Below are 27570 nucleotides of genomic sequence, written 5' to 3'. Positions count from 1 at the left end.
TAGAGTGCCTGGAAACCTGTAGAATGGAAACCTATTCCATTGTGTGAGACACAACGCACAAAGAATGTAATGCAAAAGCTCTTGATTAATCCAATATGGAATACAATTTAGGGGACTATTTTCGTGGTATACACTCAAATAGTGATAAGCATAAAAGAAAAAAGTAAAGGGTTGGCATATTCAGGAAAAGCCCTTTCCATATTCATTAACCTTGACATGACATTTCCATGAGGTGCAGGATTTGTATTGAATGAAAACTTTCTTGATGATATAAACATACTCCCAGAAGGGATGATATGGATCTTACTTTAAATTGTTATTATACTGAATTGATATAATGGAGATTGCACAGCATCACTTTCATACATGACCCCCGAAAGTAAGTTCTAGAAGCAGATACTATATCATCAGATTAAGAAACCTGAGAGGCTGTCGCAAATTTGAAAGGACTACTTGTGTTACCATCTAGGTTCCTCACCTTGCATGCCAAAAAGTTTATTGTAGATAAAATGAGATTTGTGCCCAAGAACAGTATTAACTTCTCCAAATTGATTGCATAGTGTGAGCAGTGTCTCAGACTGGCTGCAGAATAGTTAACCTTACTTTGTCTTCCAAAGTAAGAAAAACTGAAAAGGACAGGCTTAAGATATTCTCTTTTTGCTCCAGCTTATCTAGAAACAGGAAAAAATGAACCTGTCTTCTTTAGGTTCCATGTCTTTTTAACTCATCCTGTCTAAGCCCATGACTAATGAGTTAGTGGCAGATCAAGATGTCTCATGATGAAGAAGAGGGGTGTTGAGGGATTCACCTTCAACCCAACTCCTGATGTTGAAGACTCACAAGTTGTTGAGTTGACCCATACTCAAAGGGAGTTAGCCTTCTCTGTAAATAAAGGTAAGGTTGTTTAGGTAATTCCTTTCAGAGATGCTATGAGGACCACTTAAAAGTCAGTTCCCCTGTTCCTAGTAAGAACCATGAAAAAGACACATCGTGATTTCTTCCAAGGAGAAAACTGGTATAACACCCTGGAATTCCAGTAAAAGCATTCTCTCTGTAGATTTCATGATGCTGGGAATACAAACAGTGAGTTCCTCAAAACAGGTGTACTATCTTTTGTTTTACATATTTGAATTTCCTCAACTGCAAAGGGAAGCTCAGCAGAAAATTCTACAATCACAGGAGATGTAGTAGACTTAGAAAGCAAACTATTAGGTATCACTAGCATTCTTTTTTATATATACTTGGGAGTGGTCGAATAGTTATCACAAGGAAGAATTTTAGTGGATTTGTAAGTTACTATCCCTCACTGTTCTTCAGTGCTTTTAAGCCAAGGAGATATAAGGAATTGTTAGTAAAGGATTGTTATATAACATGTTAGGCTTCCCTTAAGAATTGAACAATTTATGAACATTATCAGTGAGTAGATAATTCCTTGAATTACCAGAAAAAAGGGGACTCCCACATAGCAAGGCTGAATTACTCTACTGCAGAACCAACTGGTTGGCTATGGGATTGGTCAAGCCATGTATGAGTAAAGCTTGAAGCTACATTTTGGTCCTCTACCCCTGTGAAACAACCAAAGCTATTAAAGAGAAGTGTCAAAAGCAAGGTTGTTTATTATGTTTCTCACTGAAAAGTCAAGAAAAACATCTTTTATGCTATTGTACTAACTTGCAAAATTTGTTGAAAACCAAATGTTAAATCCAGTTCAAAATCTTCACGGTTTAGAAAAAACTGGACTATCTCCTATTTTTATTCATATTGTAGCAGAAGGCTGGACTTTGATGAATTGTAAATACAACTCTCCAAATTGAAAAAAATTTCATGCTGGCTGTTTCGATCTTATAACTAGTGGTGAGTGTGCTCCTAAGTCTACGTGACTCATTTTTAGCAAGTACTGTTGGGTTTTGTTTTTTGTAAGTTGGTAGTGTGGAAGAATTACCAACACCTCTGTATCAGTAATGTCATAGGGCATGAATAAGTTGCTGTATGCTTGTTGGTTGTCCATGAATAATCATTTGCTGACCTTACGAATATTGTGATCATTTAAGAGAGTGAAATCCTGTTGAATACACTATATTCAAGGAGTAAAATGCTGTTTCAGCCTCCCTAGGAGGTCACAACTTTTGCCTCTGCTAGACATACAGTTCTTACTTCAAAACGTATATTCACTGATGGATAACAAACTGTTTTCATCATGAATGTTACAGGTAGCAACAGGATGTCCTTGCTCTGCTGGTATGGGTCCCAACATGTTGGTGGCTCGCTTAGCTACTCGCCTTGCCAAACCCAATGGGCAGCACCTTGCTGACCCCAACAACCTTCCACATTATATGAAGGATCAGAAGGTCACTGAGCTTCCAGGTAACGTTCTTTAATAGATACAGTATGAATTTTTGGTTGATGATCATTTGATCATGAGATACATTTATCTGAGCCCATTAAAAAAGGGTCAAGACGGGGTCATTTCCATGATTTCCCAAAATACTTTGTTAGCTATCAGTAGATTTTATATTCTTTATAGTCTCATAGTCACATAGTTTTCCTTTAGAATCACTGAGGAAAAGCTTTGAATTTTTTCCTACTGATGATAAATGATTGAATCATGTGTATGACCTGTCAGGGAGTAAAAAGGATTAGGCATCTAATAGAATGCTAGTCATGAATTGACTTGGGCATTTAGTAAGAGAATTGTTGACATGGATAACTAGTGGTTAACCCCATCTCAGTTAGCAAGCCCAGCCAGCTCTTATTTTATACCTGTTTGAGTTAATGTTTTGCTGAAAATCATTTTCACTCCATCCTTCCACCTTCAATTTGGTCTCACTTCTTGTTCCGTCCACCTCTGACACATATAGCCTCTTTGTCAATCTTTCCTCACTCATTCTCTCCATATGTCCAAACCATTTCAACACACCCACTTCTGCTCTCTCAACCATACTCTTTTTATTACTACACATCTCTCTTACCCTTTCATTACTTACTCAATCAAACTGCCTCACATGTTGTCCTCAGACATTTCATTTCTAACATATACATCTATACATCCTCCTCTGCATAACCCTACCTATAGCCCATGCCTGGTAACCACATTCTCTCATTCCATACATTCTTCATTGCTCCCTTTGCCCCCTCCCTCACCCTATGACTCACTTCCACTTCCATGATTCCATTCGCTGCTTAGTCCACTCCCAGGTATCTAAAACACTTCCCTTTCTCCAATTTTTCTCCATTCAAACTCACATCTTAACCAACTTATCCCTCAACCTTGCTGAGCTTAATGACCTCACTCTTATTCACATTTACTCTCAACTTTCTCCTTTCACACACTTTTCCACACTCAGTTACCAACTTCTGCAGTTTCTCACTTGAATTAGCCACCAGTGCTGTATCGTTGGCAAACAACAACTGACTCACTTCCCAGGCCCTCTCATCCCCAACAGACTGTGTACTTACCCCTCTCTCCAAAACTCTTGCATATACCTTCCTAACCACCCCATCCGTAAACAAATTGAACTACCATGGGAATATCACACACATGCCTTTAACCCTTAATAAAAACTTCTCACTGCTTCTAGCAGCTTACCTCCCACACCTTGTACTCTTAAGACCTTCCACAAAGCATCCCTATCAACGTTATCGTATTCCATCTCCAGATCCATAAATGCTACATACAAATCCATCTGTTTTTCTAAGTATTTCTCACAAACATTCCTCAAAGCAAACACCTGATCCACACATCCTCTACCACATCTGAAACCACACTGCTTTTCCCCAGTCTGATGCTCTGTACATGCCTTCACCCTCTCAATCAATACACTCCCATACAATTTTCCAAGAATACTCAACAAACTTATGCCTATATAGTTTATCCCCTTTGCCTTTGTACAGTGACACTATACAGGCATTCCACTAATCCTCTGGTGCTTCACCATGATCCATACATATATTGAATATCCTTACCAACCGGTCAACAACACAGTCACCCCCTTTTTTGATAAATTCTGCTGCAATACCATCTAAACCCACTGTCTTGCTGGATTTCATCTTCCACACGGCTTTCACCACCTTTTCTCTCTTCACCAAACCACTCTCCCTTCGCACAACACTTGACCAAAACACCCTACACCTGCCACTCTATCATCAGACACTTTCAACAAACCTTCAAAATACTTACTCCATCTCCTCCTCACTTCATCACTACCTGTTATCACTTTTCCTGTGCCACCTTTACCAATGGTCCCATTTGTTCTCTTGTCTTATGCATGTTATTACTTCCTTCCAAAACATCTTTTTATTCTCCCTAAAGTTTAATGATACTCTTTCACTCCAACTCTCATTTGCCCTCTTTTTCAGCCCTTGCTCCTTCCTCTTGACCTCATGCTTCTTTTACATCTCCCAGTCGTTTGCACTCCTTCCTTGCAAGTATCTTCCAAACACCTCTCTTATCTCTTTCACTAATGACTTTACACTTCTTTATCCCACCACTCGCTACCCATTCTAATCTGCCCACCTCCCACCTTTCTCATGCCACATGCATCTCTTGCCCATGCCATCACTGCTTCCCTAAATACATCCCATTCCTTGCCCACTCCCCTCACATCATTTGCACTTACCTGGTACTTCATCACACAGGTCTCCTTTCCAAGCTCACTTACTCTTGCCACTCTCTTCTCCCTGACTTACTTCTGTTTTGAAAACCTCTACAAATTTTCACCTTTGCCTCCACAAGGTAGTGATCACACATTCCACCAGCTGCCCCTCTTGGCACATTAGCATCCAAAAGTCTCTCTTTTACATGCCCATCAATTAACATGTAATCTAATGATGTCTTTTGACCATCTCTCCTACTCACATATACTCGTGTAATCTCCCTTTTTAAACCAGGTATTCCCCAATCACCAGTCTTTTCAGCAGACAAATCCACAAGCTCTTCACCATTTCCATTCACAACACTGAATGCCCCATGTGCATCAATTATACCCTCAGTTGCCACATTACTCACATGCACATTTAAATCACCCATCACTAATACCCGATCTCATGCACCAAGACTGCTGACACGCTCACTCAGCTGCTTCCAAAACACTTGCCTCTCAAGATCTTTCTTCTCATGACCAGGTGCATAAGCACCAATAATCACCCATCTCTCTCCATCCACTTTCAGTTTTACCCACATCACTCTAGAATTTACTCCTTTACACTCTGTCACACACTCCCACAACTTCTGCTTCAGGAGTGTTGCTACTCCTTCCTTAGCTCTTGTCCTCTCACCAACTCATGACTTTACTCCCAAGACTTTTCCAAACCATTCTTCTCCTTTACCATTTTGCTTCATTTCACTCAGCCAGAACATCCAGGTTTCTTTCCTCAAACGTACTGCCTATATCTCCTTTCTTCTCATCTTAGTTACATCCACACTCATTCAGATACCCCAGTCTGAGCCTTTGAGGAGGATGAGCACTCCCCACTTGACTCCTGTTTCCTCTTTTAGAAATTGAAACACAAGAATGGGAGGGTTTCCAGCCCCCCACCCCACCCCCCTTTAGTTGCTTTCTACAACATGTGGAGCATACATGGGCCTTTATTAGGGGTCCAGTTGCCTGTGTCATTTCAGCTAGCTAAAAGATAAATCAGATGCATGCAAATCAGTGTCACTTTAGATTTTAAAGTTGTTACATGGTGATTATGTTATATGAGTATGTAAACATGGTTATCCATGCTATCAGTCTTTACATTAATCATGTCAATGCCTCATATCTGAGAACAGATTTGACAATTTTAGTATGGTTGTTGTACAGGTGTGGGTTGGTCCCTTGGTAAGCGGTTAGAGAGTGAGGGAATACACACTTGTGGGGACCTGCAGACAAAACCACTTCATCAGTTACAATCTACTTTTGGGGCACGTACAGGACAGTCCCTGTATAATTACTGCCGAGGGATTGATGACCGTCCTTTAAAGAGTGGGCACGTGGTGAGTTATAATTACTATGTTCTTTTCATAGTTATCAATCTTGGCAAGGATACATAAGTTTTTGAATTCATAGGAGCAATAATTTTTTTTGAAGAGACATATTCAAAAATGGATTTAATTTTTTTTTTGAGTACTTGAATGTACTGATTTATGTTGATTGCTGTCAGTTAGAAGTGCAGACATTCACAGATTTATTCTGGGTGGTTATTTTTGGTTATCATTACCTAACTAAAGTAAACTCAAATGACAATAACTAAATCAATACAAATTATACCTAAAAGTACAGATAGGTAAATGCCAGATACTGGACTCCACCTGCATGTGGTCTCACCATGATTGAAAAGTCACCTTCGTTGGGGTTGTATCATTGTCTGTGGACAAAAAGTACTAGTCTTGTCAAGTGACTTTTCACTCCAAGGGAGTCCCTCATTTTCCTGCCTTGCTTAGATTCCAGGGTTGAAGCCGTTGAAACCCAGTGAAAGGGTTCCAGAGGTTGTGTTAATTCACTGATAGATATTAAAGATATAGTTCCCTAATAGATAAAGACAGAATATTGATAAATGGTTAGAAAATACTTTATTTTATTTAAATATTTTCTGCACTCACAAAATATATCAGTGCATAGTGTATGTTAAGGCCTGAGAGATGCAGGTGAGGATAGGAGAGGTTACTGAGATAATGAGGCAAGACTATTATCATTTATTAAAATCTGTTTGGTTTCATGCATGGTTGATGAGTTTTTGCTTGGTGAAAGATTTTCTTGGGTTTTTTTATGATAACATGAAGATACACAAACATTTGAATTATGAAGCATTAACAGAAGAGTGGCCATACTTTGTTTGTGGAATTAGATTGAAAAAGCATAAATAAGTTGAGCATAGATTAAGGAATAACTTTAATATATAAATGCTGTATGTCCCATTTACATCATTCAGCTATACATTTTAGTAGAGGCTTATCTAGACACCCCTTTTATGTATTTCTGTATTTGTATATCATCTATCTTACCATGCTTGGATTGCATTAAGAAGTTACTCCTTTACCTTATGTGAAACACCTATTTTATAATGGCTCTTTACAGAGGAAATCAGTATCAGCTGAGGTGAATTATGGCATTCGGTTTACCTGCCATAGTGATGCAGAAAAATTCATCAATGAATTGGCTGAGGAGGTGGAAAATAGACTCAATGCTCTTAAAGTCAAGGGCAAATGCATCACTCTCAAACTAAAGGTAATTTGAATATGTAGATGATTGGGTAGGAACTGTTTTTAGGTGATGCTCATTATTGTGCTTTATGCAGATAATGCCATTTCTAAAAGTAAATGAGTAAATGAAATCAAAATTTGCAGATTTACATGATGTTATTGAATTCAAGTAGAGTAAATGTGTGTGTGTGTGTGTAATTATGTACGTGTAAATACCTATTTGTGCTGTATGGGGAGGGATATAGGATGATCTGACGTCTTGTTTGAACTTGTTCATGTGATATGATTGGCTGGACCACAGCAAGTAAGGAGAGTAGATGTACAAAAGGCATTTTGGCCTACTATTTTATAGTTATCTTACTGCCATAATCAGGAAGATTGTTGAAGATGTACCTTTCATGCATTCTTGTTAAAGATTAGAATAAGTTTTTATTTCATTCAGATACGTGCAAAGGATGCACCTGTTGAGACTGCCAAATTTATGGGTCATGGTGTGTGTGATAATGTTGCAAAGTCTGTCTCCCTTGCTTCAGCAACTTCCTCAGCATCTGTAATAGGAAGGTGAGGAAGTGTTCCTTAACATTTTGGTATTCTTTATATTATGTAGCATTTACAGATTGAATACTCTTTTGATCTTAGAATTATTAAACAGTTAAAGAAGCATACTTTCAGTATCCATTAACATTAGTTATACTTATCATATTTGTATCTAGATGAATTAAAGACCCAATACTAGTGCTTAAGACTTTTATGGAATAATTGTATATGTTAGTTTGCTTGTCACTTAATCATGTAATCACATTATAGTCCCAGTGTTAAATTTTTATGAGAATGTGTGATAATACTATTTGGAGGGTGTTCTGCATTTTCAGTACAAGATATATGGGTCAAGTATTTTGGCCAGCCATGCAAGATTCATGGGGTGTTATTGGCTGTGTTTGTCCAGTACTGGTTATTTTGTCATGGTAAATACCCGGGACTAACTCATCTTATATGGAAGTCTGTCACCTCTTAAAGAGAGGGGCTTGGCTTACAGGATATTAGAACTTATGAAAGAGTGATGATTGCCTTACTAGTTAATGATAATGATTTAAGGTTTATTAAGTTAGATGCTGCAAGATGCTAAAAATATACGTGGGAAATACAGTAAACAGGATTGCTGTAAATTATGGGGTATTAAACAGTCTGTACACGAATACAAAATTGAAAGAAAAGATGTGGAGGTTAGCACAAAATTTTGTGTTTATTGTTGCTGTTCACATTGGTCAGGGTGCACACAATTTTCTGTTTATTGTTGCTGTTCACATTGGTCAGGGCGCATGGACATACATGGGAAAAACAAATAACAGGGGACGTGATGGTCCATGATGAGGCTATATGCAGTGATAAACAAGGTAGTAGAACGGAAAGCACCTCCCCTGCACCTCTTTCTTGAACTCAGTTGCTGGCAGAAGAAAAGCTCTGAAACAATATAGTATGGAGAAAATGTACTACCATGTAGGAAAGTGTGATAGGGGAAAGTTGCATACTCTAGATGGAAACTTCCTTACTGAAAATGGATTCTGAAATATAGATATGTAGTAGAAGATGTATTACTCTTTTTTGAAGAAGAGCTATCCACTGACAACAGATATCATTGAAGTATTTGTCTAACATTGATTTGAAGGCATAAATAGCCTTTACATTTACCATATCTAGTGGTGGGTATTTGAAAGTATTATATCTTACCTCTTAACATCACATCGTTACGTATAGCAGTTGAATCTCTGATGTAAAGAATTTTTTTTTCAAAATCAGATCTCCTCAGAGCTTATGCTTTCTTCATAAGGTTTAATTGTGGGTGATGTCTGTGTTCCGAGAATCATGAGGCAAGTCAGTACTGGTGTGATGGCCATTGGGGCAATGATGTCATTGCTACATAGAGGTTGCTGATTGGTTGGTGGACAGATGTGTGCCAGGTCAGCAGGCTATTAACAAGAGATGAGAGGCATATCCCACTAGAAGGTAGGAGGTTAGAGATTTCTACCCGTGGGGATGCTAGAGATTCTCTCAAAGCTCTTGAAACATTGTCCTGGAGAGAAATAGTTTTTCATTCGTCAACATAATTTTTTTTATCAGCTTCAAAGTTGTAAAATCATTTATATCAACTTCAGGATTGCCTAAATTATTGTTTTCATGATTATAATAATGCTTTCATTCTTTCTCATCAGCTTAGTTGTGAAAAATTAATTTTTTTAGAGTACTTTCCTTGTCCTAATGTTTTGGACCTCCTATTCAAGTATAGGGCTTTAGTAATATTAGTATGAGCAATGTGAAAAGTGAATAATCTTGAGATATTGAATTTTCTCAGTGTGTAAATCTTGCCTTTTCTCCCCTTCTTACCCTTGTGTATCTTGTAGCCCTATGGACTAAATCAGCTGAGGGCTAGCATATTTTCTGTCCCTTTCTCTGATTTGGCTGAACCGGAGTATGTGTTTGAGGATGATTTGGGCTCTTTGTTAACACCTGGTGATTAATAGCTGTTATTTGTCTTTCATTTTTATTTCATAGTTGCCTCACCTACATTAGTGAGGTAGAATCAAGGGTAGGTAAACACCAGCTTCATTTATATATGTCCTTTCTTGTCATGTATAATGCACTGAAACCCATACCTGCCATCTGTAGCAAAGCTCCATAGACTCTTTATTCATTAAACTATACCTCTCATTCAGTAGAGGGACCTCATGGATCTACAATCCATGGTTCCCCACCAACAGACAAACTTCAACTGATCTATATTACTGTTGAAAGATGCCTAAAGTCTTCTTATACAACATTTACAAATGAGTATTTCATTTACCTTTCTGCCATGCCATGGAGATGTTACAGTAGGCCACCAAATGTATATTCTCTGTAATAATGAAGAATGTAGCTATCCAAATCATAATCTATTTGATGATAGAAAGATCCATGAGAATTAGAACATTACATAAATGAGGTAGTGACAGTCAAAGTATGTTAACACCAGACCTTGTAGTTCTTGGGGCTCTCTCAGCAGTGCACCCCTGTCAGAAGTATTATATTTCTTCAAGGGTGAGTTGCTGCCTACTTGTTTTTCTGTTGTTGTTTTTATTATTTGATGCTCTTTCATTTTATAAGAAATAGTTTTTCCCTTTATCTGAAGACCACCCATTTTTTGGAAGCACCTGTGAATTTATGTACCAGCTTAGAGGGGAGCAATTGCTGAAAGGAATAATGACTCTCTTTTACTCTTATCGTGGTCCATGTTCATTGCACAGGCTGAATTGTGTGCAACAAGGTAGTAATCTTGTTGACATGTGTTAGCATGTGAAGAAAGATTGAAGAGAAATCTTTTTCCGTGAAGTAAGCTTTGTGTGAGTAACCAGAGACTGAGTTAGGAATTGATACAGCTGTATTTGGTTCAAATTCCAGTGGAAAATCTCGCAAAATGAAAGTGTGTTTATATATACTGTCTTTTGTAGAATTATCTTTTTTGGTATTAATTGTTTTCATTTTTGTGGAAGTGTTACTATGATTATACTTACAATATTTACAGGGAGACATTATCTTTACTACGTCAAGTGAAGGCTCATCCACAGGACTTCAGGGGAGTTGGAATTCAGGTGAATTCTTAATTTTTTCATTATTGCTTTCTGCGTAAAGATTGATTGAGATAGAGTTTTTCATCATTTAACTTATAAAGATTGGTTGAGACAGAGTTTTTTAATCATTTAAGATCTCATCAGTAGGCCAATGTTAAACATGTAAAGGTAAATTATAAACTTATGATACAGGTTTATACTGGGGTATAGATTCATTTCATATTTAGGAAATCACTTTTAACATAGCATGAATGGAGATATGTTCCAGACTGTGTGTAAGGCATATTACGATACACTTTTTTCTCAAACTGAAATAATGTAGACCAATACCTCAGTATTAGCACTTTTGGGTCTCATTGGATTTTCAGGCTTACATTCAGTATATATACACAGAAAAGAAAATCTGATCAGTGGAAAGGTGTACAAAATATATCAAAACCATTATTTTTCTTGTGAATTAATATCTTGCAATCACTGGTATTGTAGGGAAGCATATCGGACCTAAAATCACTCCACAAACACATTATAACTCATGTTTGATCTTGCTGGTCCCTTATGCATCCTGTCTCTCTTTTCTCTTGAGTGTGACCTCTTATGAAAATATTTGATAGAGATGTTTTGTGGAAGGTCTTAAGAATATATGGTGTAGAAGGAAAGCTGCTAGCAGCGAGAAGTTTTTTATCAAGGGTCTAAGGCATGGGTATGAATAGGAGGAGAGGAGAGTGAGTTGTTCCAAGTGAAGATTGGTCTGTGGAAGAGGTGTTCATTGTCACCTTGGCTGTTTGATATATTTATGGAGGGGTTGGTGAAGGAGTTGAATACAAGTCTTAGAGAGGGGGCACAAATGTGCAGTCTGTAGGGGATCAGGGGGCCTGGGAAATGAACCAATTGATGTATATTGATGTCACAGCAATGTTGGAAGATACAAATGAGAAACTGCAGGAATTGGTGACTGAGTTTGGGAGAGTGTGTGAGAGGAGAAAGTTGGGAGTAAATGCGAATAGAAGCAAGATAGAGGGACAGGTTAGTTGGGTTGTGAGTTTGAATGGAGAAAATTTGGAGAGAGGGAAGTTTTTAGATATCTGGGAGTGAACATGGTGGCAAATGGAACTATGGAAGCAGAAGTGAACCATAGGGTAGATGAGGGGGTGTAAGTTCTGGGAGCATTGAGGAATATGTGATAAGAGAGGATGTTATCTAGGGAGGCAAAATCGGGTTTGTTTGAAGATTCTTTTTTTCTTTTACATTGGAGGCTCCAGTCATGAACAAAAAGCCACTTCAAGGTTGGGCCTTTATTGAAATATAGAGAGGTTGATGAAAGGGAAAATTAAGAGACAAGGAAAAGTATTTACTAATTTGTAGGAAATGAAAAACCTGTCTTTCAAAATGTGCCAGGTTGTAGTTATTGGGAAAGACATGAGAGGTTAGAGAGTTTCAAAGCTTCAAGGTATAGGAAAAGAAACAAATATCAAAATAGCTCACCACTGAGTTGCCAGTGGCCACACAGTAATCATGTTATGCAGCAGCTTGTCAAGAATTGCACAGTATTGCTTGTGGTGGGGGCACATAAGCAACCAGCTCTCAGGAGCAAAAACCAAAGAAATACCTATGGAAAAGGGAAAGTGAACCAGAATTGTGTTGTAGGGCAAGTGGGTCAAGTTTTGAAGTTAGCTTGGGAAAGTTTATAAGTCAGACTACTTTTAATTCAACTCAGTCAATTAAGGATGCAGAGCTAGACCCTCCCTAGTCGTAAGAGCTGTACTCCATACAAGGATAGATCAGTCCTTTTTATGATCAGAGCATCTGTTCAAGAGAAAGAAATTTCGACACCTAAGCAGGACTCGCAGTTTCTTGAGGCAGACTTAACTGGTTCTGTAATGTGGGGTTTACAAGAAAGAGTTGATGCTACAGTAATCCCAGGTATGTTTATTGAGTCAAGAGGTGGAATTACAGAACCAATAAAGGAGAGAGGAAAGTTGTGAGGAATTTTTGATAGATGAATAGGTAGTAACAGGGTCTTGGAGGCTTCAAACTTAACCAGAATTTGTTCACCCCACTGAGATATCCTGTCCAAGTCTGAATTTATTGAGGAAATTGCATTGTAATGAGATGTAGATTAAGTGAGAGAAGAGGGAGTAGAGTTGAAGGACGTGGAAGAATGTGGTTTCAGGTCATCAGCATATGAGTGCATTTGGTTATTTGAGATATCCTGTCCAAGTCTGAATTTATTGAGGAAATTGTAATGTAATGAGATGTAGATTAAGTGAGAGAAGAGGGAGTAGAGTTGAAGGACGTGGAAGAATGTGGTTTCAGGTCGTCAGCTTATGAGTGCATTTGGTTTCTGGAAAATGAAAAGAAGAATAAGTGCAGGAGACAGCAGAACTTTGGGGGACACTGCTGTTATTGGCGAAAAATGTCGAGGCTGATCCGCCAGCAACCATAGAGATGTATCAACCAGAGAGGAAGCTAGATATGAGGGAGCAAAGTGAAGGAGGGAAGCTAGTGGAGGGGAGCTGAGAGATGAGACTGTGATGGCACACCTTGTCACTAGCTTTGGATATATCAGGGGCAACTACATAAGATTCCCCAAAAGCTTTCAGGATGATGACTAGACATTAGAAAGATAGGAAAGATTATCACCAGTGGATCTTTCCTTACGGAAACCATGCTGGTGATGAGAGAGAAGATAGTGAGATTCAAGATGTCTAAGGATGTTGTAGTTGAGGGGGGATTTACAGACTTTGGAATGTGTGGATGTCATAGTAATAGGACATTAGTTCTTAGGGATGGGATTTACCAACACATGCTTCCAAGAAAAAGTTCTGGTTTTTAAACAGAAACATAACAGATGAGTGAGCACGTGCTAGTTCAGATGCATGCTCTTTCATTACACGAGGATGGATGCTATCAGGACCGTTTAGCAGTTCCAACAATGTTATATAGGTGGAAGTTATGGGCTATAGATGAAGATATGCACAGGAGAGTGGGGGTGTTATAATGAAATTTTTGAGGATAATATGTAATGACAGGGTAAGAGAGAAGTGTGATAACTAAAAGAGTGTGGTCAAGAGAGCAAAAGAGTTTGTGCTGATATGGTCTTAACATTCTGCTTATATATTTTGTATTCTTTCCTCCTTTGCTGAACTTCCACTGGTACATTCTGTTGAGCAATCTACTGTATTCCTTTTTCTTCTCTTCCACAGCATTTCTAATGTCTTCTGTCCACCATGCATTGCCCTTTTTATTCCTGTATCTCACTACTTTGTCTCCAACTGCCAACTCTACAATCTTTGATAGTATTTCTCTAAACATTTTAGACACCTCATTCACACACAGCTGCATTCCTTTATTCACAGCTGTTTCATATAAACTTTCAGTTACCTTCCTTTCATACTCCTCCGTGCATTTTTTTTTATTCATCTTCTTGCTTGCCAGTACTTTTACCTCTCCATTCTACCTTTCACAATACCTTCAGTATAAAGTCACATGAATTTTATGGAAATTATTGTAATATGACTTCATTTATAAAGTTATTTCATTTAAGAATGTAATATTATAGATCATAATTTAAGAAGCAACTGGAACCCAGGTAACAGTAACATAGAAACACACAAATTTGATCACTTGCCCAACCCTCAAAATACTGTGATAAGAAACAGTAGTACATTGGTGAATGTGACAATGGCTCTAAGGAATGTATATTTGGTGATGATTTTCTTAAATTTGTTGATTGTACCACCACCATGATTGTCTGTTCTGACATGTTCTTGTGATCATCACTGTTTGATATATCTTTTTGAATAATGTAGTATGGTTCACATCTTTTAGTGAAAGACATAAACTGGATAGAGGCAATATATCCTTGAGAATGATTGAGCATTTCAAATATGTCTCAGCTACTGTAAAAAAGAATTTATTTTTTCAATTTTATCTTATTTAGGTATCACGTCTGGAGGGGCACCATGGTCCATCTGGTGGTTCTGGATCTTCTTGTGGGTTGTCCATCAAAAGTTTTTTGTTAGCAGCTAAGAGTAACAAAACCAAGATGAGCCTCAGCTCAAACACCAAGCTTCGTGACTCTCCAGAGAAGCATCAGCTGTCTAATACAGATGTTAAAGATCTGATGGATTCAGCCAACGGAAGTTCTAAGTTGCATCCCGAAAGAACTGGGGTTGGCCCCCCACAGACACTTCATACTCTACCAGGACTGAACACAGGTCAAGATTTGTCAGTTGCTGATGAGCAAGTACCATCAGTAAGCAAAACTGAGGCAGAAGGGAAAGGTAGCATTGACCTTGAAGTTCTAAATGCTCTTCCTGATGATATAAGAGACCAAGTGATTGCTGAGTATAAGCAGGAGGGCTACATTATTCCATCAGTTGATGGTGGTGTTAGTAAAGATGAAGTGCTCATTGATGATGAACCAAAGCCAAGCACATCTGGTTATATAGGTCTTCCTAGAAAAACACAGAACCAAGAATCAGCCAGCAAGTCTATCCCTATGGTTGTTTATAGGAATGATAGAAAAGATGTATTAAGAGAAAATACCTCTATGTCAGATGGGGAAAATGGTTTAGAGGAAATTGAAACTGAAAGTAAAACTAGTAAGGAGAGGGTAAAAAGCACAATACAGGAAATGAATAGAAACAGTTATAATAACTCCAGTGAGATTATAGCTACCAGGCAGACTGCAAATTTAGTGACAGTAGATGGAGACAGTAACTCATCATTTGTTTCAGATGTTCAGGATGAAGCACTCATTACCAGTTTTTCTCAGGTAAGTATGCATTTCCAGTGAATAGACCTTATGCTAACATGTTGCATCCCATCTCCCATTATTCTGAGATGGCACCTTCATGGATGAGAAGAATTATCCGACAGGGGTCTTAACTTAATAAGACCACCCTTGCTAGACAACCTTCTCTTACTCATGATGAGATTAGGACTTCTGGAGTTGTTAATGCCATATACAGTAACAGTGTCTGCAGCCTGTTTCTATTCAATGAATGTTTCATATTTTACACTCCCACCCAATATACAATAGATCTGATGTTGTCCAAAATGTATGGGGAAACCAGCTGTTTCAGATACCAAAATACCAGTTATTGGAATTCTGTCTTTAATATATTGAATAATTCAGAAACTGTCCATCACTCGATTTATGCAGGGGTATGTTCTGAAAAACATTGTGCATAGAGAAATCACATATATCACTGGCAGATTCTCCTGTTACTTTCACATCATGGAACTTCTGACATCGAATAGATTTATCTTGCCATCCTTTACTTTATTAAAATGGCTCTGGCCCAGCTACATTGTCTTCTTCACATAAACACTCATAAATCTTAGAGATTTAGACATGAGCTAAGGGTTACTAAGGCTGCTTTTCTCATTCATCTCATACTCTATGCATAATTAGAGCATTTTCTCCCTCCATAAGTGGATTTCTACCCTTTGTAGTTACCTTGACAGTCAGCTAAGTTGTTGACCACAGCACTTTGAATTTTTTCTGCATTCTTCTTTATGTTGCAGATTGTAGATTCATCCAAGCTATAAGCATGCCTAAGTGGTGACACTCCCTCGTAAGATTTTTAGCTTCATTTCTAAGGGCAGAGAGGTTGTTTTCCTTTTAATTGCTGGTTCTAAGTAGATGTTGGACAATTAGATGCCATATTAACAAACACAAATACAGTGGGTTGCAGGAGAATCACATTAGCAGATATACCCAAATCACACAAGCAGCACAGATCCTTACGTAATGGTGGTAACTGTGAGAGTAACTCACTCACTGGTAGGAACGTGGCATGCTTGGTCCAGGACCCTTGCTTATTCCACCTGTCAACCTTCAACAAAGTTGTAACGCACTTTCTACTGGGCGGATGCTCCATCACCAGCATCAGCATGTCATAAGATTTCCAGCTTCATTTCCAAGATCAAAGAGGTACCTTTCTGTTTTAACTTCTGATTCTGGAGATGTTGCTTGATCCCTTATTTACAAACACAAACACAGGGGTGTAGGAAAATCACATTAGCAGGTATACCCAGATTGCACAAATAGCACAGATCTGCATACATTGTAGGTAACTGTGAGAATGACCCGCTGGAGGGAATATGGTGCGCTCTACTCAGGACCTGAGCCGATTTCACCTGCCAGAGCTCCTGAAGCTTTGGTGCACTTTTTACCACACACGTTTTAAAATATTTTTACCCATTGGTAAATATTTTACATCGAGGATTTTCTTGTATACATAAGCAATAAGCACTAGTAAATGCCACAATCTTGTGCTGCTTGATAATGTTATAAATAGTCTTCATACCATTGGTGAAGTCTTTCATAAGTAGTTCCTTGGACTCGCCCTTAGTCTTCCTCTTGCACAATTCCATCGTTTTAAGGCTCAAAACTTTGACGGCTTCAAGGAGCTGTCAGGCAGTTGCTGATGACACTTGAAAGGGCATTGTCCACAATAGTAACAAGGATGCACAAAATACACCAATGTACAAGACCAGTATACAGCACAGCACATAGAGCACATGGGAGACAGCAAACAATCACCAGTGCACAAAGCACTGGGTGGTGAGTACTCTACTCCTAGGGTGCAGTGCACGTGTGATTTGAATTGATTTTAAGTATCTTTTTAATTTTCAATTTTTTTGAGATTTTGGAAGTTTGCCAACTGAAATTGAAAAACGTTGATCTGAGCATTTTGTTGTCTCAAATTACAGAAAACAGAAGTTTTACTGTACTGAGTTTTCTTTCAGCAAAATTATATCAGCTTTTCACTCCCATCATTTACTCTCCTTTCTTTTTCCAGTATTACCATCTATCTTTAGAACTGCAGTGATAGGGACATGACATGTGCAACTCATTCTAACTTGTAGTACATTCTTTCACTTGTTCAAACACTTGCACTCCACATCATCAGCAGCTTTTACCTTGTTCATGAATATTTAAAAGATTCCAAAGGACTCCTTTTGTTTGCTTTAGTGCTTAAGTGCTTGTACTTACATTATTTTGTACTTTCTCTCTAAGGTTGGTTTGTCGTGTGAGCCTAAAGAGATTTCTCTAAAGTCTTGGGGTTAGAAACTTCTTAACCTCATTTGTACTGGTAAGGTTAGTGCCTCTTAGCCTTTTTTAACCAACTGTTAGGTAGTTACAAATGTGATTCAGCCTAGATCCACTTCCTGAACAATCAGAAACCTCCACTCAAAGATGATGTCATCATTCCTATGTTGCCATTAGAGACGCACCTCATTATTCTTGGGACCACAACAAAAGCTGGCTATGGCTTGCTGGCTTCTTTCATTCCAGAACTGATAGATATCCATGTCTGAACTATCTGTCACCATGGGTTTAATGAGACTGGTTTTCACTTCAAATAATAGAGCTTGGATAGTGCTCATAACACTATTGAGAACATTGTGCCTTTCACCTTCACCTGGTACCTCATTATCATCTGCTCCTTTCAGTGATGTTCTGATTTCTTCTCTTGTTCTCCCTCCAAAACATCATCTTATATTCTCTGAATGTTGTCAATACTTTGTCAACCCAGTGTTCTTATGCCCTATTTTTCAGCCTCTGCACCTTCTCTTGACCTCCCTCTACTTCTTGTACACCTCCCAATCACATCCTCCCTGCAGATAACAACCATGAACCTCTATTTTCTCTTTGACTATCATTTTGATTTCTTTATCACACCACTCATTATCCTTTCTCACACTCCCTCATCCCACCATCTGCATGTGACACACTTCTCCCACACATATAAGTATTGTTTCCCTAAATATCTTCTATTTCGTGACCTTACCACCATTTTTGTTTACTCTCATCTTTTGCCATTCATCACTCAGTCTCTCCTGATATTTTCTCACACATGTCTCTCTTCCAAGCTCACTCTTTTTCACCACCCTCTCCCATCCATTTCATTTCCTCTTTTCCAAAAGCCTCCAGAAATTTTCATCCTTACCTCCACCAAGAAGTGGTCAGACATCTCACCAATTGCCCCTATCATCATAATTACATCTAAGGGTCCCTCCTATACATGCCAGTCATTTAGAAAAACTGTAACAATTGCTGTTGACCTTCAACCCTATTCATCACTTCCATGGTTCCATTTGCTGTTGAGTCCACTTCCAGATATCTAAAACACTTCACTTCCTCTAATTTTTCTCCATTCAGACACATCCCAACTAACTTGTCCCTCATCCCTGCTGAACCTAATAACCTTGCTCTTATTCACATTTACTCTCAACTTTCTCTTTTCACACACATTTCCAAACTCAGTCACCAGCTTCTGCAGTTTCTCACTCAAATCATCCACCAGTGCTGTATCATCGGCGAACAAATGACTCACTTCCTAGGCCCTCTCATCCCCAACAGACTGCATATTTGCTCCTCTCTCCAAAACTCATGCATTTACCTTCCTAACTACCCCATCCATAAACAGATTAAACAACATGGGGACATCACACACCTCTGTCACAGACCAACCTTCACTGGGAACCAATTAGTCTCCTCTCTTCCTTCTCGTACACATGCCTTCTTACTGCTTCAAATAGCTTACTCCCACACCATATACTCTTAAGACCTACCACAAAGCATCTCTATCCACCCTGTCATATGCGTTCTCTAGATCCATAAATGTCACATACAAATCCATCTGTGGAAGTGAGTCATAGGATGTGGGAGGGGAGGGGGAGAAGGTTCTGGGAGCAATGAAGAATGTGTGGAAGGAGAGAACATCATCTCAGAGAGCAAAAAATGGGTATGTTTGAATGAATAATAGTTCCTACAATATTATATGGCTGCCAGGCATGGGCTATAGATAGGGTTGTATGGAGGAGGGTGGATGTGTTGGAAATATAATGTTTGAGGACAGTGTTCGGTGTGCAGTGGTTTGATTTGATTGAGAAAGGGTTGGACCATTCTTTTGTCTGTTTCCTTGTGCTACCTCGCTAACGCGGGAGACAGCGACAAAGTATGATAAATAGAAGTAAATATTTATAAAAATGTAAAATATTTATAAAGATATGATATTTTATTTATTGTTATACTTTGTCGCTGTCTTCTGTGTTAGTGAGGTAGCGCAAGGAAACTGACGAAAGAATAGCCCAACCCACCCACATACACATGTATATACATACTCGTCCACACACACACATATACATACTATACATCTCAACGTATACATATATATATACACACACAGACATATACATATATACACATGTACATGATTGATACTGTCTGCCCTTATTCATTCCCATCGCCACCCCGCCACACATGAAATGAAAACCCCTCCCCTCGCATGTGTGCAAGGTAGTGCTAAGAAAAGACAACAAAGGCCATATTTGTTCACACTCAGTCTCTAGCTGTCACATATGTATAATGCACTGAAACCACAGCTCCCTTTCCACATCCAGGCCCCACAAAACTTTCCATGATTTACCCCAGACGCTTCACATGCCCTGGTTCAATCCATTGACAGCACGTCGACCCCGGTATACCACATCGTTCCAGTTCACTCTGTTATATATATATATATATATATATATATATATGTACTCATTCATATTTGCTTGCCATCATCCTTTCCCAACACCAGCCCATCCCATAGGAAACACCACAAATGCATGAAAGAAAGGAAAAAATAATATATACATCCTCTTCCTTTCCCCTCCACACCCAATCTCTCCTCCCTACCTAAGTGAGATAGCGCCAGGGAACAGGTGAAGAAAGGCCAGATTGACCGCCTTTGGGTTTACATCTGTTTTTCCGAGAATGATGAGGTGAATTTTCCCAATGACAAAGGGGATTATAACACCGTTGCACAGTGAAGGTAGTTGATGGGTCAGAAGACAGACACAATCTGATCCATGCTGCAATCTGCCTATAAGGTGGTGAACAAAGGGTTGAGGCATTAATCTCACTTGGAAGATGAGAATGAAGAGTTTTCTAGACCTCGGAGGTCTGAGATATATCTCATGGTTCATTGGGCAAAGCCTGGAGAGATTTTGGCACTTCATAACTACATTTCCCACAGATTTGCTTCAATGATGATTTTACTGTTATAGATGAATTCAGGTATCTTAGAAGTATTACAAGGAGAACGAAAAGTTTAACAGTTGTGTTTATGCGTATATCCATTGCTTTCACTTTTTTCATGAATTTGATTCACTAATTATTATTAGTATTGTTAAAGGTGGATTCAAGTTTTCTAGAAGCAATACCAGAGGAGCTTAGAGAAGAGCTGCGTCTAGATTTTGAGCGTCAAAAGCAGGCAGCAGTGGCGGTGTCCACAGATGCTGCAGCACCCTCTTTCCTAACTGATCAAAACTTGACAGGATCACCGAGTAAAGACCAGAGGAGTCAAGGATCACCGAGTAAAGACAAGAGGAGTCGTAGGGCAGGTATTTTCTCAACTGGTTTTGTTATTTTGGTAGTCATGCATAATTTTCAGAGTTACCTTTTTGCTTTATAATCTGGAGAACGTTCTATAGGCACAGTCATACACTGACAGCAAGGTGACTCAGCCTTACATGGGAGCTTTGATACAGTAAACCCTTGATTTCAGGGACTAATTAGGTGGAGGGGGTGTCCATTAATACTGAAAGTCCATCGAATCAAGTATAACCTCTAGGCCATTTTTCATACAGTGTACAGTAATACAATATACAGTTCACATGCTTTCATTTAACCCCCCTATCACTTGATGCCATTTTGACTTCTAAGTATTGCAAAAAATTTTTATGAATAAGGTTGCAATTCTCTGTATACAACCTTACCACATGATATTTTGTGGCAGACTGAGACCAAAACAAAGCAGTAATACCCCTATGCTACCAAAAATGTGATATGAAATGTGCATGGTGCAGTGTTTGAAATTTATGGTTGTTTTTTAATTTTTCAAATTATTATTAGTTAATGTATTATTATTTGCCTGGTTTGTTGAATCCAAAATCTGTCATATTGTGGTCTGTTAAATCGAGGGTTTGCTTATTTTAATGTTTGACTTGTATGTACTTAGAAGATATTTTGATTTTCAGAAACAACTCATCGTAGAGGCACTATGGGGAAAAGAGGTCGTTGGGGGAAGATAGACCCTCATAAGGCAGAAGCTGAGGGACAAATAACCCTGACCTGTATCATGACTGGACAGCTTCCGGGTAGAGTAAGTTCATGCTACTGAACACCTTGAGGAACTGATCAGTAGTTTTTTTTTTTTTTCTTTGTCGCTGTCTCCCGCGTTTGCGAGGTAGCGCAAGGAAACAGACGAAAGAAATGGCCCAACCCACCCCCATACACATGTATATACATACGTCCACACACGCAAATGTACATACCTACACAGCTTTCCATGGTTTACCCCAGACGCTTCACATGCCCTGATTCAATCCACTGACAGCACGTCAACCCCGGTATACCACATCGATCCAATTCACTCTATTCCTTGCCCTCCTTTCACCCTCCTGCATGTTCAGGCCCTGATCACACAAAATCTTTTTCACTCCATCTTTCTACCTCCAATTTGGTCTCCCACTTCTCCTCGTTCCCTCCACCTCTGACACATATATCCTCTTGGTCAATCTTTCCTCACTCATTCTCTCCATGTGCCCAAACCATTTCAAAACACCCTCTTCTGCTCTCTCAACCACGCTCTTTTTATTTCCACACATCTCTCTTACCTTTACGTTATTTACTCGATCAAACCACCTCACACCACACATTGTCCTCAAACATCTCATTTCCAGCACATCCACCCTCCTGCGCACAACTCTGTCCATAGCCCACGCCTCGCAACCATACAACATTGTTGGAACCACTATTCCTTCAAACATACCCATTTTTGCTTTCCGAGATAATGTTCTCGACTTCCACACATTCTTCAAGGCTCCCAGGATTTTTGCCCCCTCCCCCACCCTATGATCCACTTCCGCTTCCATGGTTCCATCCGCTGCCAGATCCACTCCCAGATATCTAAAACACTTTACTTCCTCCAGTTTTTCTCCAATCAAACTTACCTCTCAATTGACTTGACCCTCAACCCTACTGTACCTAATAACCTTGCTCTTATTCATATTTACTCTTAACTTTCTTCTTTCACACACTTTACCAAACTCAGTCACCAGCTTCTGCAGTTTCTCACATGAATCAGCCACCAGCGCTGTATCATCAGCGAACAACAACTGACTCACTTCCCAAGCTCTCTCATCCACAACAGACTTCATACTTGCCCCTCTTTCCAAAACTCTTGCATTCACCTCCCTAACAACCCCATCCATAAACAAATTAAACAACCATGGAGACATCACACACCCCTGCCGCAAACCTACATTCACTGAGAACCAATCACTTTCCTCTCTACCTACACGTACACATGCCTTACATCCTCGATAAAACCTTTTCACTGCTTCTAACAACTTGCTTCCCACACCATATATTCTTAATACCTTCCACAGAGCATCTCTATCAACTCTTTCATATGCCTTCTCCAGATCCATAAATGCTACATACAAATCCATTTGCTTTTCTAAGTATTTCTCACATACATTCTTCAAAGCAAACATTTGATCCACACATCCTCTACCACTTCTGAAACCACACTGCTCTTCCCCAATCTGATGCTCTGTACATGCCTTCACCTGCTCAATCAATACCCTCCCATATAATTTACCAGGAATACTCAACAAACTTATACCTCTGTAATTTGAGCACTCACTCTTATCCCCTTTGCCTTTGTACAATGGCACTATGCACGCATTTCGCCAATCCTCAGGCACCTCACCATGAGTCATTTTTTTTTTTTTTTTTTTTTTTTTTTATACTTTGTCGCTGTCTCCCGCGTTTGCGAGGTAGCGCAAGGAAACAGACGAAAGAAATGGCCCAACCCCCCCCATACACATGTACATACACACGTCCACACACGCAAATATACATACCTACACAGCTTTCCATGGTTTACCCCGGACGCTTCACATGCCTTGATTCAATCCACTGACAGCACGTCAACCCCTGTATACCACATCGCTCCAATTCACTCTATTCCTTGCCCTCCTTTCACCCTCCTGCATGTTCAGGCCCCGATCACACAAAATCCTTTTCACTCCATCTTTCCACCTCCAATTTGGTCTCCCTCTTCTCCTCGTTCCCTCCACCTCCGACACATATATCCTCTTGGTCAATCTTTCCTCACTCATTCTCTCCATGTGCCCAAACCATTTCAAAACACCCTCTTCTGCTCTCTCAACCACGCTCTTTTTATTTCCACACATCTCTCTTACCCTTACGTTACTTACTCGATCAAACCACCTCACACCACACATTGTCCTCAAACATCTCATTTCCAGCACATCCATCCTCCTGCGCACAACTCTATCCATAGCCCACGCCTCGCAACCATACAACATTGTTGGAACTACTATTCCTTCAAACATACCCATTTTTGCTTTCCGGGATAATGTTCTCGACTTCCACACATTTTTCAAGGCTCCCAAAATTTTCGCCCCCTCCCCCACCCTATGATCCACTTCCGCTTCCATGGTTCCATCCGCTGACAGATCCACTCCCAGATATCTAAAACACTTCACTTCCTCCAGTTTTTCTCCATTCAAACTCACCTCCCAATTGACTTGACCCTCAACCCTACTGTACCTAATAACCTTGCTCTTATTCACATTTACTCTTAACTTTCTTCTTCCACACACTTTACCAAACTCCGTCACCAGCTTCTGCAGTTTCTCACATGAATCCGCCACCAGCGCTGTATCATCAGCGAACAACAACTGACTCACTTCCCAAGCTCTCTCATCCCCAACAGACTTCATACTTGCCCCTCTTTCCAAAACTCTTGCATTTACCTCCCTAACAACCCCATCCATAAACAAATTAAACAACCATGGAGACATCACACACCCCTGCCGCAAACCTACATTCACTGAGAACCAATCACTTTCCTCTCTTCCTACACGTACACATGCCTTACATCCTCGATAAAAACTTTTCACTGCTTCTAACAACTTGCCTCCCACACCATATATTCTTAATACCTTCCACAGAGCATCTCTATCAACTCTATCATATGCCTTCTCCAGATCCATAAATGCTACATACAAATCCATTTGCTTTTCTAAGTATTTCTCACATACATTCTTCAAAGCAAACACCTGATCCACACATCCTCTACCACTTCTGAAACCACACTGCTCTTCCCCAATCTGATGCTCTGTACATGCCTTCACCCTCTCAATCAATACCCTCCCATATAATTTACCAGGAATACTCAACAAACTTATACCTCTGTAATTTGAGCACTCACTCTTATACCCTTTGCCTTTGTACAATGGCACTATGCACGCATTCCGCCAATCCTCAGGCACCTCACCATGAGTCATACATACATTAAATAACCTTACCAACCAGTCAACAATACAGTCACCCCCTTTTTTAATAAATTCCACTGCAATACCATCCAAACCTGCTGCCTTGCCGGCTTTCATCTTCCGCAAAGCTTTTACTACCTCTTCTCTGTTTACCAAATCATTTTCCCTAACCCTCTCACTTTGCACACCACCTCGACCCAAACACCCTATATCTGCCACTCTGTCATCAGACACATTCAACAAACCTTCAAAATACTCATTCCATCTCCTTCTCACATCACCACTACTTGTTATCACCTCCCCATTTACGCCCTTCACCGAAGTTCCCATTTGCTCCCTTGTCTTACGCACCCTATTTACCTCCTTCCAGAACATCTTTTTATTCTCCCTAAAATTTACTGATAGTCTCTCACCCCAACTCTCATTTGCCCTTTTTTTCACCTCTTGCACCTTTCTCTTGACCTCCTGTCTCTTTCTTTTATACTTCTCCCACTCAATTGCATTTTTTCCCTGCAAAAATCGTCCAAATGCCTCTCTCTTCTCTTTCACTAATACTCTTACTTCTTCATCCCACCACTCACTACCCTTTCTAAACAGCCCACCTCCCACTCTTCTCATGCCACAAGCATCTTTTGCGCAATCCATCACTGATTCCCTAAATACATCCCATTCCTCCCCCACTCCCCTTACTTCCATTGTTCCATGAGTCATACATACATTAAATAACCTTACCAACCAGTCAATAATACAGTCACCCCCTTTTTTAATAAATTCCGCTGCAATACCATCCAAACCTGCTGCCTTGCCGGCTTTCATCTTCCGCAAAGCTTTTACTACCTCTTCTCTGTTTACCAAATCATTTTCCCTAACCCTCTCACTTTGCACACCACCTTGACCAAAACACCCTATATCTGCCACTCTATCATCAAACATATGTATATATATATATATATATATAAACCATGGAAAGCTGTGTAGGTATGTATATTTGCATGTGTGGACGTATGTATATACATGTGTATGGGGGTGGGTTGGGCCATTTCTTTCGTCTGTTTCCTTGCGCTACCTCGCAAACGCGGGACACAGCGGCAAAAAAAAATATATATATACACACACACATATATATATATATATATATATATATATATATATATATATATATATATATATATATATATTTTTTTTTTTTTTTATTTTTATTATACTTTGTCGCTGTCTCCCGCCTTTGCGAGGTAGCGCAAGGAAACAGACGAAAGAAATGGCCCAACCCCCCCCATACACATGTATATACATACGTCCACACACGCAAATATACATACCTACACAGCTTTCCATGGTTTACCCCAGACGCTTCACATGCCCTGCTTCAATCCACTGACAGCACGTCAACCCCGGTATACCACATCGCTCCAATTCACTCTATTCCTTGCCCTCCTTTCACCCTCCTGCATGTTCAGGCCCCGATCACACAAAATCTTTTTCACTCCATCTTTCCACCTCCAATTTGGTCTCCCTCTTCTCCTTGTTCCCTCCACCTCCGACACATATATCCTCTTGGTCAATCTTTCCTCACTCATCCTCTCCATGTGCCCAAACCACTTCAAAACACCCTCTTCTGCTCTCTCAACCACGCTCTTTTTATTTCCACTCATCTCTCTTACCCTTACGTTACTCACTCGATCAAACCACCTCACACCACACACTGTCCTCAAACATCTCATTTCCAGTACATCCATCCTCCTGCGCACAACTCTATCCATAGCCCACGCCTCGCAACCATACAACATTGTTGGAACCACCATTCCTTCAAACATACCCATTTTTGCTTTCCGAGATAATGTTCTCGACTTCCACACATTTTTCAAGGCCCCCAGGATTTTTGCCCCCTCCCCCACCCTATGATCCACTTCCGCTTCCATGGTTCCATCCGCTGCCAGATCCACTCCCAGATATCTAAAACACTTCACTTCCTCCAGTTTTTCTCCATTCAAACTCACCTCCCAATTGACTTGACCCTCAACCCTACTGTACCTAATAACCTTGCTCTTATTCACATTTACTCTTAACTTTCTTCTTCCACACACTTTTCCAAACTCAGTCACCAGCTTCTGCAGTTTCTCACATGAATCAGCCACCAGCGCTGTATCATCAGCGAACAACAACTGACTCACTTCCCAAGCTCTCTCATCCCCAACAGACTTCATACTTGCCCCTCTTTCCAAAACTCTTGCATTTACCTCCCTAACAACCCCATCCATAAACAAATTAAACAACCATGGAGACATCACACACCCCTGCCGCAAACCTACATTCACTGAGAACCAATCACTTTCCTCTCTTCCTACACGTACACATGCCTTACATCCTCGATAAAAACTTTTCACTGCTTCTAACAACTTTCCTCCCACACCA

The 27570-nt window shown here is 39.7% G+C and overlaps 1 protein-coding gene across 4 annotated transcripts in view; it reads left to right on the top strand.

Moving 5' to 3' along the window:
- LOC139766667 (DNA repair protein REV1-like) overlaps positions 1-27570 on the top strand; it is a 195615-nt gene that overhangs the window by 148947 nt on the left and 19098 nt on the right. For all 4 annotated transcript variants that reach the window (XM_071695565.1, XM_071695563.1, XM_071695564.1 and 1 more), the window contains 8 exons: positions 2211-2364; positions 5802-5974; positions 7056-7205; positions 7623-7741; positions 10737-10803; positions 14723-15559; positions 20982-21189; positions 21826-21950. In XM_071695565.1, coding sequence (XP_071551666.1) covers positions 2211-2364; positions 5802-5974; positions 7056-7205; positions 7623-7741; positions 10737-10803; positions 14723-15559; positions 20982-21189; positions 21826-21950 — 1833 coding nt within the window. The remainder of the gene's footprint in view (positions 1-2210; positions 2365-5801; positions 5975-7055; positions 7206-7622; positions 7742-10736; positions 10804-14722; positions 15560-20981; positions 21190-21825; positions 21951-27570) is intronic.

Source organism: Panulirus ornatus, chromosome 58 (assembly GCF_036320965.1).
Source record: "Panulirus ornatus isolate Po-2019 chromosome 58, ASM3632096v1, whole genome shotgun sequence".
NCBI lineage: Eukaryota > Metazoa > Arthropoda > Malacostraca > Decapoda > Palinuridae > Panulirus > Panulirus ornatus.
This window is presented reverse-complemented; position numbering and strand designations above follow the sequence as displayed.